This window comes from Salarias fasciatus, chromosome 6, assembly GCF_902148845.1.
Source record: "Salarias fasciatus chromosome 6, fSalaFa1.1, whole genome shotgun sequence".
NCBI classification, from domain to species: domain Eukaryota; kingdom Metazoa; phylum Chordata; class Actinopteri; order Blenniiformes; family Blenniidae; genus Salarias; species Salarias fasciatus.
In genome coordinates this window covers 4,797,502-4,809,375 of record NC_043750.1, presented here as the reverse complement: position 1 = coordinate 4,809,375, position 11,874 = coordinate 4,797,502, and the positions used below count along the sequence as shown (strand labels likewise).

Sequence of the window (11,874 nt, the reverse complement as noted above, 5' to 3'; positions counted from 1 at the left end):
TGTAAGATCCTGCTCAGTTGTTGCTCACTAAGCATCTGGCGGAGTAATGGCGGACAAAACGAAACCTAACCAGCCGGAGCGCGCATCACGTCATTCCTTTCAAATTCTCCCCAAAAAAACTCTGGTGCCAGACCGGTACTGCGACTTTCAAGTGACAATTTAGCGCTGTTAGAGGTACTTGTAATGAATATGTCAGGGCACATTGTACACATCATTAAAAATGTGTAACATATTTATGGTGGAAAATAATGTGGCGAGATGAATCAGATTAAACAGAAGCCGGACAATGTCACCTTGGGGATTGCACCCAAGGAAATCAACTGAAATTAATGATTTGTGAGGACACTCGGGTTCGTGGCTTAAGAAGCAGGAGACGTGGGTTCAGGCTAACAGAAATCTCTTTAATAAATATCAAAAACACACTCACTCTCTTTAAAAGAAGGGGAAGAGGGGGGAGCCCGAACAGGAGCTGAGGCTTACCGGTGGGACACAGGTAGTAGGGGAAATGAAGGCCTCGGAAGGATCACCCCAGACACACGAGGACACTTTCACTCGCTGAAAATAAAGGTGAACACACTCAAACCAAACGGGGTGCACAGCACATCACACGGGAGGGAGACACCATCACCCAGGAACACTGATGCCACCACCGTTGCTCTCAGCTTCTGGAAGGGAGGGAAGAAAGACAAGGGGAGTTAAAAAGGGCTTTATGTTCCCTCTCATTCATACATTCTACTCCAGACTCAGCGGCAGCGCTGCACCAGTCAGCATGAGCTACTTTTATACACAGCTCCCCCTGCCGGGATTGGTTCATTATTACAAGTCAGGAGAGGGCCTCCTCCTGCAACAATAAGTATTTTTAAAGTTGTAAAACTCTTTAATGCACCTTTAAAGAAACAGGGAAAAACAAAAGCTTTGTTCAGCGCTCTCAGTTGTACTGTTTGCAAAAGTAAAGCAGAAAATCCAAACAGCTCCACATTAAGAGTCACAAGGACAATATTCAGTCATTTGTTTTTTTTCCAGTTTTGATCTTCTGTATTCATGATGTGGAAAACTCCTCATGATCAACCAGCTGATTGAATATTCCTCTTCTTCCTTCTGTATCTATTTTACATTTTTCTTTCATTTCTACACTGATGGAACTGAAAATGACCATATCGACTCTGTTCTGGGTTAGTTTGGTGTTCTTTGTGTCAAACCCGAAGCCTGAATGCATGATGAATAAAAGTCACATACACTAAAACTCCTGGCTCAGCAGTTCTTTTACTGCTATTTTTAGAACAAAGCTTCATTTTAAAGTTCACTCGAAAGCATTCGGAACAGGAAAAGGGAAAAAATCAAGCTTCTTCGTGAAGATTTGAACATTTTTGCAAAGTGTTTTTGTAATTTTTATATGATGATGTTGAGTTAGGAGAGAAGAAGAAGAGAAGAAGCAAACCAGAATCTGACACACAGCTAAATACAGAATCAAAACCTTCATTTCATTTTTCTGTTCTTTATTTGCAAAAACCCAGAATGACTTTCCTCTGATTGGAGGAGCCACAGAGCTGTTTAAACCACAACTATTCCAGTGAAAACACATCATTTTTGCATTCTTGTTTCTGAGAAGTTCGACATTTACATGAGAACAGTGACACTGAATCACGGTGTAGTTAGCCTGATCGGCCAGGAGGAGGTGCTGTTGGTTCTGTGAAAATAAAATATACTGACTTCAGTTTGCTGTAAACATTAACAACGGCGAGAACATTTGTATGAGTCCGACTGGGAGTCACGACAGTCTGGACGGAAACGTTGTTAATGTCCATCGACGAGGACATGAGAGGAACCATGTCCTCCAGCCGAGGTTCGCAGCCGCAGAGCTTCAGGAAAGTCACGTTTTCCCCCGTTTACACAGAAACAGTCGCAGCGATTTTGAAAAGTTGTTTTTTGACCCAAATGACAGTTTTGTGTTTTCACTTGAAAACATTGTCGAGCAAACGGTTTCTGAAACTGAGAATTCAGAGATGTCCCAGAATGCCTCACTCTCTTCCTGTTCATGTCTTCACGTTTGTCTGGAGACGTCTGCTGAGCCCGTCACAGGTGCTTCCCGCGGCCCTCGGAGATGACGTGCTCGGGCGCCGCCCGGGTGAACCACTCCGACCAGCCGCCGTCGTACACCGCCACGCCGGGGTGCCCGCACTCGTGGGCCGCCAACGCCACGTGGCAGGCGGTGACGGCGGAGCCGCACAGGACGCAGGCGGGCCGCCGCAGGTCCACGCCGGCCCGGGCGAACAGCGCCCGGAGCCGCTCCCGGGGCAGGAAGTGGCCCGACGGCGACAGGAAGGACGGGAAGGGGACGCTGATGGAGCCGGGGATGTGGCCCGGCTCCCTGTCTGTGGAGCAGAAGACGACAGGAGATGGAGGAAAGCTTCAGGCCTGTGTGTGTGTGTGTGTGTGTGTGTTGTTTGGCCATCCGGGTCCATCTGGCTTCCTCCCTCCTCCTTGTTTGTCCAGAACAAACTCCAGGAGCCGTGGACTCAGCAGAATAATGTGGTTTTTACACCACTTTCCAGTGTCGTGCTGAAGCGAGTCAAGACGCGGATACACCTCTCATGAAATAAATGAATAAAAGCAGAGTTGTGTATCAAATAGCGTCTCTTTGTCTGGTCAGGAACCCTCTGGTTCACCACAGACTCTGGCTATTTCTGAAGAAGGTCCAACAAAAACAAACATTTCTCACTGGTTATGGTTTGGGGGTTTGTGTTTTTAATGGATTTGTCTTGTTTAGAGTGAAATCCATTTCCCGCCGTCATGAGACTGACAGACCCTGGATTCACACCTCATGTCCTCACTCAATGTCTGTCTGCTGCAGCAACATTATCTCAACCTGATCAATGGAACAATGTCCCATCAGTGAGACACTGCGTCATGCTGTTTGGTTAATTTATGACCTATTTCCACTATTCTAACGTAGCTTATCTTATCATGCATGTATCTGTCGAGGCTTTCATGGACTGGATTTTTGCTTGTGGTCAGCTGTGAGCTGTATCTCAGTGTCTGTGTGTAAATCGTCTTTATCAGGAGTGATACACTCATTTCAGTTCAGGGGTCACAAACGGCCCAGTTTCATCCTGAGCGGGCCGGATGGGTAAAGCAGCGCAATAATAACCTTTAAATCTAAACTTTAAGTTTAAAGCAAATAATTACTACAATTTCTACAGAAAGCCAGTTTTAATGAAACTTTCTGGTTCAAAATATAATGAAATACTCAAACTGCTCCATGTTTGTACAAACTCACCCTGATAAAATGGCTCTGAGGCTGATTTGCTCTCTTTCATGGCAGCAGCATCAATATCCCTGTTCAGCTCTCAGTTTTCTGTTGTTTCTGAAGCTCTTAAGATTTGTGTTTGAAAACCAGTGATTTTTTTTTTTTTTTTTTGGTGTGGTGGCCTGGACTGAAGCCTCTTGCTGGTTTCACGAGACTTTATAGTTGGCAGACGTCGTCCACACTGAAATATCTGAAAAGCTGCCTGAGCATCGGTTTTCAGAGTTCAAGCTGTTGTTGATGTAGAAGACACTTTATCTAAATGGAAAATATTTATTAAAACATCACTGCCAGTAGCCTCAAACTGATCAGAAATGAGTTATTTATCAATTGATCCACGTTTCTCTTTTTTATATCAGGTCATCCAAAGTGCAAGTTACTGTAAAGTTTAACTGTAGTTCGATGGATTAATGGTTTTCAATAGCAATTGACGAAACTTGTAGCTATACATCACAGACTAAAGAGAATCCACCTCCCTCAGAGTTTGACCCTGATCTTACGGCCCACTCAGCTAATGACTAACCCAACAATGCAAACATGACGGATCAGGGAGTCTTCCAGGTTTTCAGATTCACCTTTTTTTTTTAGCTGGTATGGGTTTCAGGATTTTTCAAAATTCCTCATATTTCCTGCACCCAGTTTAATTAAAACATTTAATGAGGTTGTAGCTTTATTCAGACTCAAACTTCAAGAAAACATAAGAAAATGTTTTTTTAACTGCATCGTTCCTGGGAGGTTAGCTGTGAGTTACTTGGTTTAAATCTGAGGATTTAACTAAAAAATGTTGGATTTCAACAGGCAGGAGAGAATATTCTCTTTAGTTAATATCACTTATTTAATATTTATTCTCTTAATGCTATTTTAACTTTCTATTTATTTTATGTACAGCAAGGCTACAAGAACTTCCCTCTGGAATTCAAGTATTTCTATTCTATTTCTGACTGAAAATCTAAAGTTTTTGTTAGGTTTAGTCGTGTCAGCTGACTCACTGTCTCTGGGTTCAGGCTCCAGTCCCCGGAACCTGCCGGTCGGCCTGGCGTCCAGCAGCTGGAACTCCCTGGTGTCCAGGTTCACCAGGACGTCCTCGTAGGTCTTGATCCAGGATCGGTTCAGGGAGGCCCGGAACTCGGCCTGTGCGGGTCTGGCGTACCGGTCGCTGAGCGGCTGGCCCTCCAGCTCCCAGTTCCTCAGCCCCCCGTCGAGCACGGAGACCCGGCCGTGCCCGAACACCCGGAACATCCACCACACGCGCGGCGCGGAGAAGGCGCCGAACTCGCTGCCGTCGTACACCACGACGTGCGTGTCGCTCCCGACGCCCAGATTCCCCACGTAGTCCGCGAAGACCTCCTCCCGGGGCAGCATGTGGTCCAGGGGGGAGGTTTTGTCGCAGCACTGGTCGATGTCGAAGAACGCTGCGCCCGGGATGTGCCGCTTCTTGAACTCGCTCTTTGCGTTTTTGCGCAGTTTGGGTAAATACCAAGACGCGTCCAAGACGCGCACTTTACGCGGCGCCAGCAGGGCCTGCGCCAGCCACCTGGAGCTGACCAGGGCCTTCGTCTGGAGAGCCATCCTTATCTGAGGAGAGGTAGAGCGGTTGTGGGGGCTTCTGAGAACAGTGAATGGTTCCCAACCCCGCGGAGTGAAAGATAATAGAGCGGGGAGACCGGCACGCCCCCGAGAGATCCATCAGCTGGACGTGACAGGAGCTGCCACTGTTTACAAACTAACCACGCATTAATATGTTGTAAACACGAATAAAAGATCTTTTACACTTATTTTCTTGTAGCTCAAACGATGCAACATAATCTGAAGAAACAGGACCATAAAAGCTCTATTTCTACCTTACTGCACACATGCCAACATTTATTCCACGTTTTTACATTCTTTCTTCTTTGTATTTTAGTACTGTTTATATTATGTGTCAGTTATCGCCTTTTTATGCTGCTGTGAATAAAGGAGAGCTTCACACGGAATTTGATTTGATAGGGAGGTGAAATGATAATAAATAAATCTATTCATCTATTAGTTTCACGAAATGTGGCTACAGTGATAAACATTCTTCTTCTTCTTCTTCTTATTCTTCTTCTTCTTATTATTATTATTATTATTATTATTATTATTATTATTATTATTATTATTATTATTATTATTATTAAATGTACAATTCTCAAGATCGATAGATCGCACAAGCAATAAATGCGCCGTAGTAATATCGACGGATCCAAATAACAGATGCAGAGCGGACGGTAGATCGCGCCTAAATTTCATTTCATTTATTCTTTTCCATACGAATGCAAGGAAAAAAATAAACAAATGGATACAATTTATAAGAACACAAAATATACACATCCCATGTACAAGAACAGGAGTAGGATGAAGATAAGTCTAAAAGTGCTTTATTGAGATTTCTCATCATTAGCTATTTTTAAAGGTCATTGTCCATTGTTTTTGTGTTTTTATGATTTCGCTGGAACTTTCCCAGGAACTTTCTTCGCTCGGAACCTTTTATTTATCGTCACTGTGTCTGCCCGGATGCTTGTAGTCGCTGCACGGCGGATGTTGACGTGCTCACATGGTTTTCTTCGGCATCAAGTTCTTCGTCTATGATACTTTTAAAACAATATATATTTAAGAATAAACCTCACGATATCAAACCGAGATGTCTGCGTCGCTGGTGAGGAGAGGACTGGAGCTGCTGGGCGACGACATTAAAGGTGAGTTAGCTGCTAGGCTAACATTAGCATCTACAGTCTGCTCGCCATGCGAGTTTTTACAGCTACAGTAAGCGTGGATCTTTACCCATCTATACCACATATCTAGTTTCATGACAAAACGTGGCGACAATGCGAAATGCTTAATAACAGGAAGCATGAAATGAGTTATTATTTTATTCTTACTAGAAAACACGATTAGTATCCTGCATGAGCTGAGAGCTGCTTGTGTAAATCCTTTATAAGCACAGTTCATCACTTCAATCTTTAATGCTTATCTCATGTATTGTGTTGAAGTGTGGGGTACGACATGTAAAACTTATTTACAGACAATATTTATACTACAAAAAAGGGCAATAAGGATAATAACAAATAGTCACTATCGAGAGCCGTCTAACCCATTATTTATTAAACTGAAAGTTTTGAAATTTCCCGATATTGTTGATTTAAGCATCCTAAAAATAATGTATAAGGCAAAGTGGAATTTATTGCCTGTGAACCTTCAGAATATATTTGAAATAAGAATCAGTATATACAATCTTAAAGGAATAGACGTGCTCAAAAAACCCAGATTCAGAACCAAAATCAAAGAAAGAAACATCGTGGTAAAAGGAGTGAACTTATGGAATGCTCTGAAACAGGAAATCAAAGAGTGTAAAACAATTATGGCATTTAAGAAACATATAAAAAATTCCATACCAGAAAAATATGTAAATGAAAACTAAGTTGTTGCGGGTGAAAACATTTTTTATTTTTTTTATTTTTTGATTTACTGAATATGAGTTTTTGAGTATTGTTAAATTGTATTTATTCAAATACTGTATGTAAAGGGGCAGATATAATAAGATTGTTCTTCTTTCTGCTCCTTTTCTTTCGTTTGTTGGTGTCTAGATTGATGACATTGATGTATTTTCATCTTTTTTGTTTATTGTCTTTGTGTTGTTTTAAACGAAAGAAACAAATAAACTAAACTAAACTAATGCTACTTAACACTTAAAGATCAAACCACACATAAGATCCTAAAACACCTCTGCTTTCTTGGGTCAGCAGCTAATTTAAAACCTGTTCAATACTGTCCCTTGGGTTGACTTGATTCATCACACTTGGTTCCAGTTGTTTTATAAGACAAACACTACATCAGATTTGATACGCATATGGAAGGGAAGGGGAGACAATCGTGTGTATGAAGCAATTCACAGTGATCCACCAGGAAATGCATCCAAACAGAGCAATCAAGAATGGAATTACATGGAGACTAAATAAACTAAAAGCTGTATCAAGATGATTTAAATAAAATAAGTGAAATCTACTGTTTAATGGAAAGTTGGAGCAATCAATGGTGCATGAAGGTCTGGTTTAAAAGAAGTCTGTGCATCGGCAGTCCTCAGTCAGAACGTTTCTTCCACAGCCAGGTGAGGAGTGGAGCAACTATAAGCTGATTCACTTTGATTTGATTTATTTATTCGTTTATTTCTGCTGCAAAGGAACGAGAAAAGGGACATAAAACAAATACCAAAATGACATAAATACAAATTATACATGACTGAAAAGGAGTAGGGAGAAGTAAAAACATGTGTTCACTCCTGCCCCCTGGAGTGCCTCTGGATCCTTACGGATTACATTTTCATCTGTTTCTGATCATTAAATGAAACAGAAATGTGTCTATCAGGTCATCATACTCATTTAATTTAACATTCACAAGTGGACAGTTTTTGCTTTTAGTACATTTTCCGCTGAATAATCTTTTATAAATTGTGAATTATGTATCTTTGTCAAATTTGTTGATTTCTAAGGTTCCAGGAATTTCAAATATTTTATTTTCCTTGTTAAAAAAATATTCTAAACATATTTCCTGATCCTGCAGTGTACCAAAGACAGTGAGTGGATGCTGAGATTTGTATTAGAGAAAGCCTCGAGTATTAAAATTGTGCAAGATAATCCTGTATTAGTCCCAAAACAGGGAAATGTGCATTATTGCTACAGCGTGTGGGCAGTAATGAGAGTCACAAAAGAAAACAGTATTCAATAAAAACTTATAAAAACAAGATAATAGTGTTGGTAGTGATTATAATTATACTAACTAGAGATCATATTATTATTCCACAGAATAAAGGAAGAAGAGTTGTGTTTGTTTGTTTGTTTTTGTTCGGGGAAACATTGTTGAACCACATTCTGAGGTTTTGTGTAAACAGATATAAATCTTTTGATTACATACAGAGTGAGAATCAGGATCTCGAGTTCTGTCTTAATGTACTCAGTCAGTAAAACCTGTCTGTGTCTTTCTCTAAAGTGAAGAAGAAGAAGAAGCCTCAGCGGACGCCGAGCTCGGCCGCCGTCATGGAGCTGGTCGGCACCAAGCGGCAGGGCGTGACCCGGCAGGTGAAGCGGCTGCAGGGCCGCCTCGGCCCCGGGAAGAGCAAGGCGACCGTCAAGGACAAGAGGATCAAGTCCGCAGTGGGTCAGTCTGCAGCGCTGTGGGGAGATGGGGATGAGTGTTAAGCCCTCTAACAGCCACCAGGTGGCAGTCACGCTCCATGCCGAGTCTTCAGCCCACTCTGGAACTCCTCCAGGGCTTTGTGTCTTGGAAATTTTAACATCTGCACACATTTCTTCTGTTTCCGATGTCTCTTCTTCTGTGGTTTTGATCGCAGAGGAGTTCAGGAAGAGTCGGGGGAAGAGCCAGCTGAGCAGGAACCTGGCCTACTTCATGAAAGCCGACCACAAAGCAACAGATTCGGACACACTGAAGGTAAATTAATGATTAGACAGCTCTCAGTCACGGCGACCGGTCGCACGGCATCGATCCAGCTCCACGGATTCACACATCAAACTCTTCAATCGCTCTTTAAAATGAGGCTCAGCGACGCTAATAATGTCAAGAACTTCCAGCTTTTATTTCCTGATCGTAATTTTAAAAAAGGAGGCGTCCAACATAAGGCCCATGAGCCAGAATCGGCCCATCAAAAGACTCTAATGTGGCCGCCAAGCCACAAAGCAAACTGGAAAAATTTCTCAGAAAACATTGATTTCTTTATTTAAACAAATTTCCTAAGAGCAGCGAAGGCAACACAACACAACACCGAGACCTGAGTGGAGACATTAAAAACACCCATAATGCAACAGCTATAGGAGCAGGTTTTTTTCACATTTCACTTTTTTTTTTTACCACAAAGTTTCATTACAATTATTTTCATGCTGAGACTGGAGTCATTTTCAGTTGTAGTCGTTTGGTTTTATGACATTTTATCATGTGTACTCTGCATCACATCAACAAAACTCTTTTTTTCTATTTTATTGTGGCGGTGTTTGATCCACCCGGCTTATTGAGCTGCATCCGACCTCTGAACTGAGATGAGTTTGACTCATCCAGAATAGAGTAACTGATTACTCCACACCTTTATAAGTCCGTTATTTCACAATCTGTTCAGGCTGAGTTCACATGGCTGTGAGTGTGATCGTCCACTCCTTCTCTTTATCCAGCTCAGGGTTGCCGGGTCGATCCCACTTTGTTACTGTAAAAGCGTGATGCACCCTGGGAAGAACATAGGTCCATTCCATACTTCACCCTGTTCGCCCACGTTATCGCCCACTGCCACTTCAAATGAGTCTGATTCTGTTCCTGATTCTCCAGAGTCTGATTGAAAATGTCTGTTTCTTCCCGTCTCAGATCATGAACCACATCTCAGGCAGACAGTCGAGGAATCGTCCCGACCGAACGCCCAAGAAGCCCAAAGAGGAGGCGTCGCTGTTCACAGAGGAGGAGTTCCAGCAGTTCCAGAAGGAATACTTTGGCAGGACAGTGGAGCAGAAGAAGTGAGAAGGACCGGGGAGCCGTGGGAAGACGGTGGAGGACATGGAGGTGGACCAGATCGTGTTCCGGACGCTTCAGGCTGGAGGCCGTCTGGGAGATCACGGCTCGCTACTTCATCAAAGACACACGCTTTTTTCTTCTGTGCTGACTTTAAAAACCAACAGGCTTCAGTGTTTCTGTCTGGAATGTTCAAAACCACCGAGTTGAAGTGGTCGGTTACTGTTGACCTTCTAACATCGCTCAACAAATCTGGAATCTCCTTCCTTGCTTCCTTGTGACTGAAAAATAGAGACACAGTGCGACGACTGTCTCTTCCTCTTCTTCCTGAAATTTCTATGTTAAACAGTCAGAAAAGGAATAAAGATGAAACATTTCCACTGTATTTTCATCACATTCACAGCTCAATGAAGTTCCCTCAGTTTGCCTCATTTATACATTAAGAAATGCAGTAAATTTGCAGATTTAGAATTATTTACTGAGTACAGCCGTTATTTCAAAGGGAAGGACATTGCCAAAAGGAGAGAGAAAAAAAAAAGCAATGCACATGAAGTAAAGAAATGTTGAAACAGCAAATTACAGTAGAAACACACAAAACGCGGCTCACGCAGGTTTACCAAACTGCTTCTAAAACTGGATTTTCAAGGTACTGCTGGTAAAGCTGTAATGGACTCTGCAGATTACACGTGTTTGCTCTTCCACTTCAGGTATTTTTACTGCCTTTCATTTTACGGTTGCTAAGATGTTTTCCTCATTAAACCAAACGAACTGAGTGTTGTTCTTATTATTATCTGTGGAGGTTTGTATTAATTCCAGCGGGTGTCACCTGGACTGGATTAAACTGTACAAGTGAAAATGCTGCCCTTGAATCCTTTCCTCAAACATAGTGAACAAAAATCACTCTTATTCTGGAAAAGTTGAGTTTAAACAGTCTACGCTGCATCTGTTTGCTTTGACAGAGTGTAATTCCAAGAGATTAACCCAAGTACATGTTTGATCTGTTTAAATAATAAAAAGACAGTTTATTGAATACAGATGTTTCAAATAGATTGTTTAAAGAATTTTGTCTTTTAAAAAAAAAAAAGATCCCTGTGCTACCAAGTCTTGTTTTACAAATACAGGTGGAGTTCAAAGATCAAGAATCCCAATCCTATTTATAGAACTTGTGTCTGCGTGGAAAGAGCTCATGTTTGTCCCGGTCAAGTCGACAGAATCGAGGAGGAGTTTAAAGTCTTCTGTCAATGCCGCGCTGAGTCAGCGCTTCTTTGAATAGTTCTGATCAAGAATGGATATGAGCGATTTATACACATATAAAGCACGTGGGGAGACATTCAGCCATAAAACACCAGTATTTTTTTAGTGGTTTTATGAGGCTGTTGAAGGTGAAGGTAACTATCAGGGGGCAGCACAGCTTTATAACGAGTTCACAGAGTTTAATCTTCTTGTACAATAAATTCACTAAAGATTTTCAGAGGATGTAAGATTTATTGTACATGCAATACATATTAGACAGTAGAAAAGTGCAAATCTAAACCTACAAGAGGCTGGGAAGATGTAATTTAGGAACTTTAAACAGAAAACAAGTAGTTTAAAAGCTATTATTTTGGGGGAAAAAAACTATTAAAAGACTTAAATTTAAGAAGATTCAAAGAAATCAGTAAAACACATGGAGGCGCTTGGTTTATAAGTTAATATTTTAACATTATGCACAAAATAATGCAAATTTAAGTCTTAATATAGGTGTTATATAACATCATAAAACCTCGTGTTTAACTTTACTAAAACAAGGAAGTGGAAGGTTTCCTGTGTCAGTATTTACATTCTGCGTGTGACCTATATTCGTCGGACCATGTGGGTCTATTTTGTCGGCAGTATGGGTGATATGCATCCAGCCAATCAGCAACGCGAATCAAGCGGAGTGATCTCGCCCCTTTGGGGTGCGCTTGTTTTATTCGACGCTAGTTAAATGAGCATCGCGTGGTTATGGGTTGTGTCGACGGAGAAAAGAATCTCCGCCAATCCGCGCTGCCGGTTGCTTACAGAACAAGCGC

The 11,874-nt window shown here is 41.8% G+C and overlaps 2 protein-coding genes across 2 annotated transcripts; one reads left to right on the top strand and one right to left on the bottom strand.

Annotated features, from left to right (window-relative positions):
- Nucleotides 1–1,412: 1,412 nt before the first annotated feature.
- LOC115390386 (3-mercaptopyruvate sulfurtransferase-like) lies at nt 1,413–4,892 on the bottom strand. The gene is made up of 2 exons (XM_030094234.1): nt 4,294–4,892; nt 1,413–2,372 (listed from the first exon to the last, which is right to left on the bottom strand). The coding sequence occupies exons 1-2, from the start codon at nt 4,871–4,873 to the stop codon at nt 2,074–2,076; spliced, it is 879 nt and encodes a 292-aa protein (XP_029950094.1). The 5' UTR covers nt 4,874–4,892; the 3' UTR covers nt 1,413–2,073.
- Nucleotides 4,893–5,860: 968 nt separating this feature from the next.
- rps19bp1 (ribosomal protein S19 binding protein 1) lies at nt 5,861–10,424 on the top strand. Its single transcript, XM_030094363.1, has 4 exons — nt 5,861–6,018; nt 8,306–8,473; nt 8,667–8,764; nt 9,683–10,424. Exons 1-4 carry the CDS (start codon nt 5,964–5,966, stop codon nt 9,830–9,832), a joined length of 471 nt encoding a protein of 156 aa, XP_029950223.1. The 5' UTR covers nt 5,861–5,963; the 3' UTR covers nt 9,833–10,424.
- The last annotated feature ends 1,450 nt before the right edge of the window (nt 10,425–11,874 follow it).

Bases quoted from the DNA above. Each gene is read 5' to 3' on its own strand.
- LOC115390386 (XM_030094234.1), bottom strand. From the start codon at position 4,873: ATGGCTCTCCAGACGAAGGCCCTGGTCAGCTCCAGGTGGCTGGCGCAG. The intron at 2,373-4,293 runs GTGAGTCAGCTG...TCTGCTCCACAG, and splicing joins GGAGCCTGAACCCAGAGACA to ACAGGGAGCCGGGCCACATC.
- rps19bp1 (XM_030094363.1), top strand. From the start codon at position 5,964: ATGTCTGCGTCGCTGGTGAGGAGAGGACTGGAGCTGCTGGGCGACGAC. The intron at 8,474-8,666 runs GTCAGTCTGCAG...TTTTGATCGCAG, and splicing joins GAGGATCAAGTCCGCAGTGG to AGGAGTTCAGGAAGAGTCGG. The intron at 8,765-9,682 runs GTAAATTAATGA...TTCCCGTCTCAG, and splicing joins CAGATTCGGACACACTGAAG to ATCATGAACCACATCTCAGG.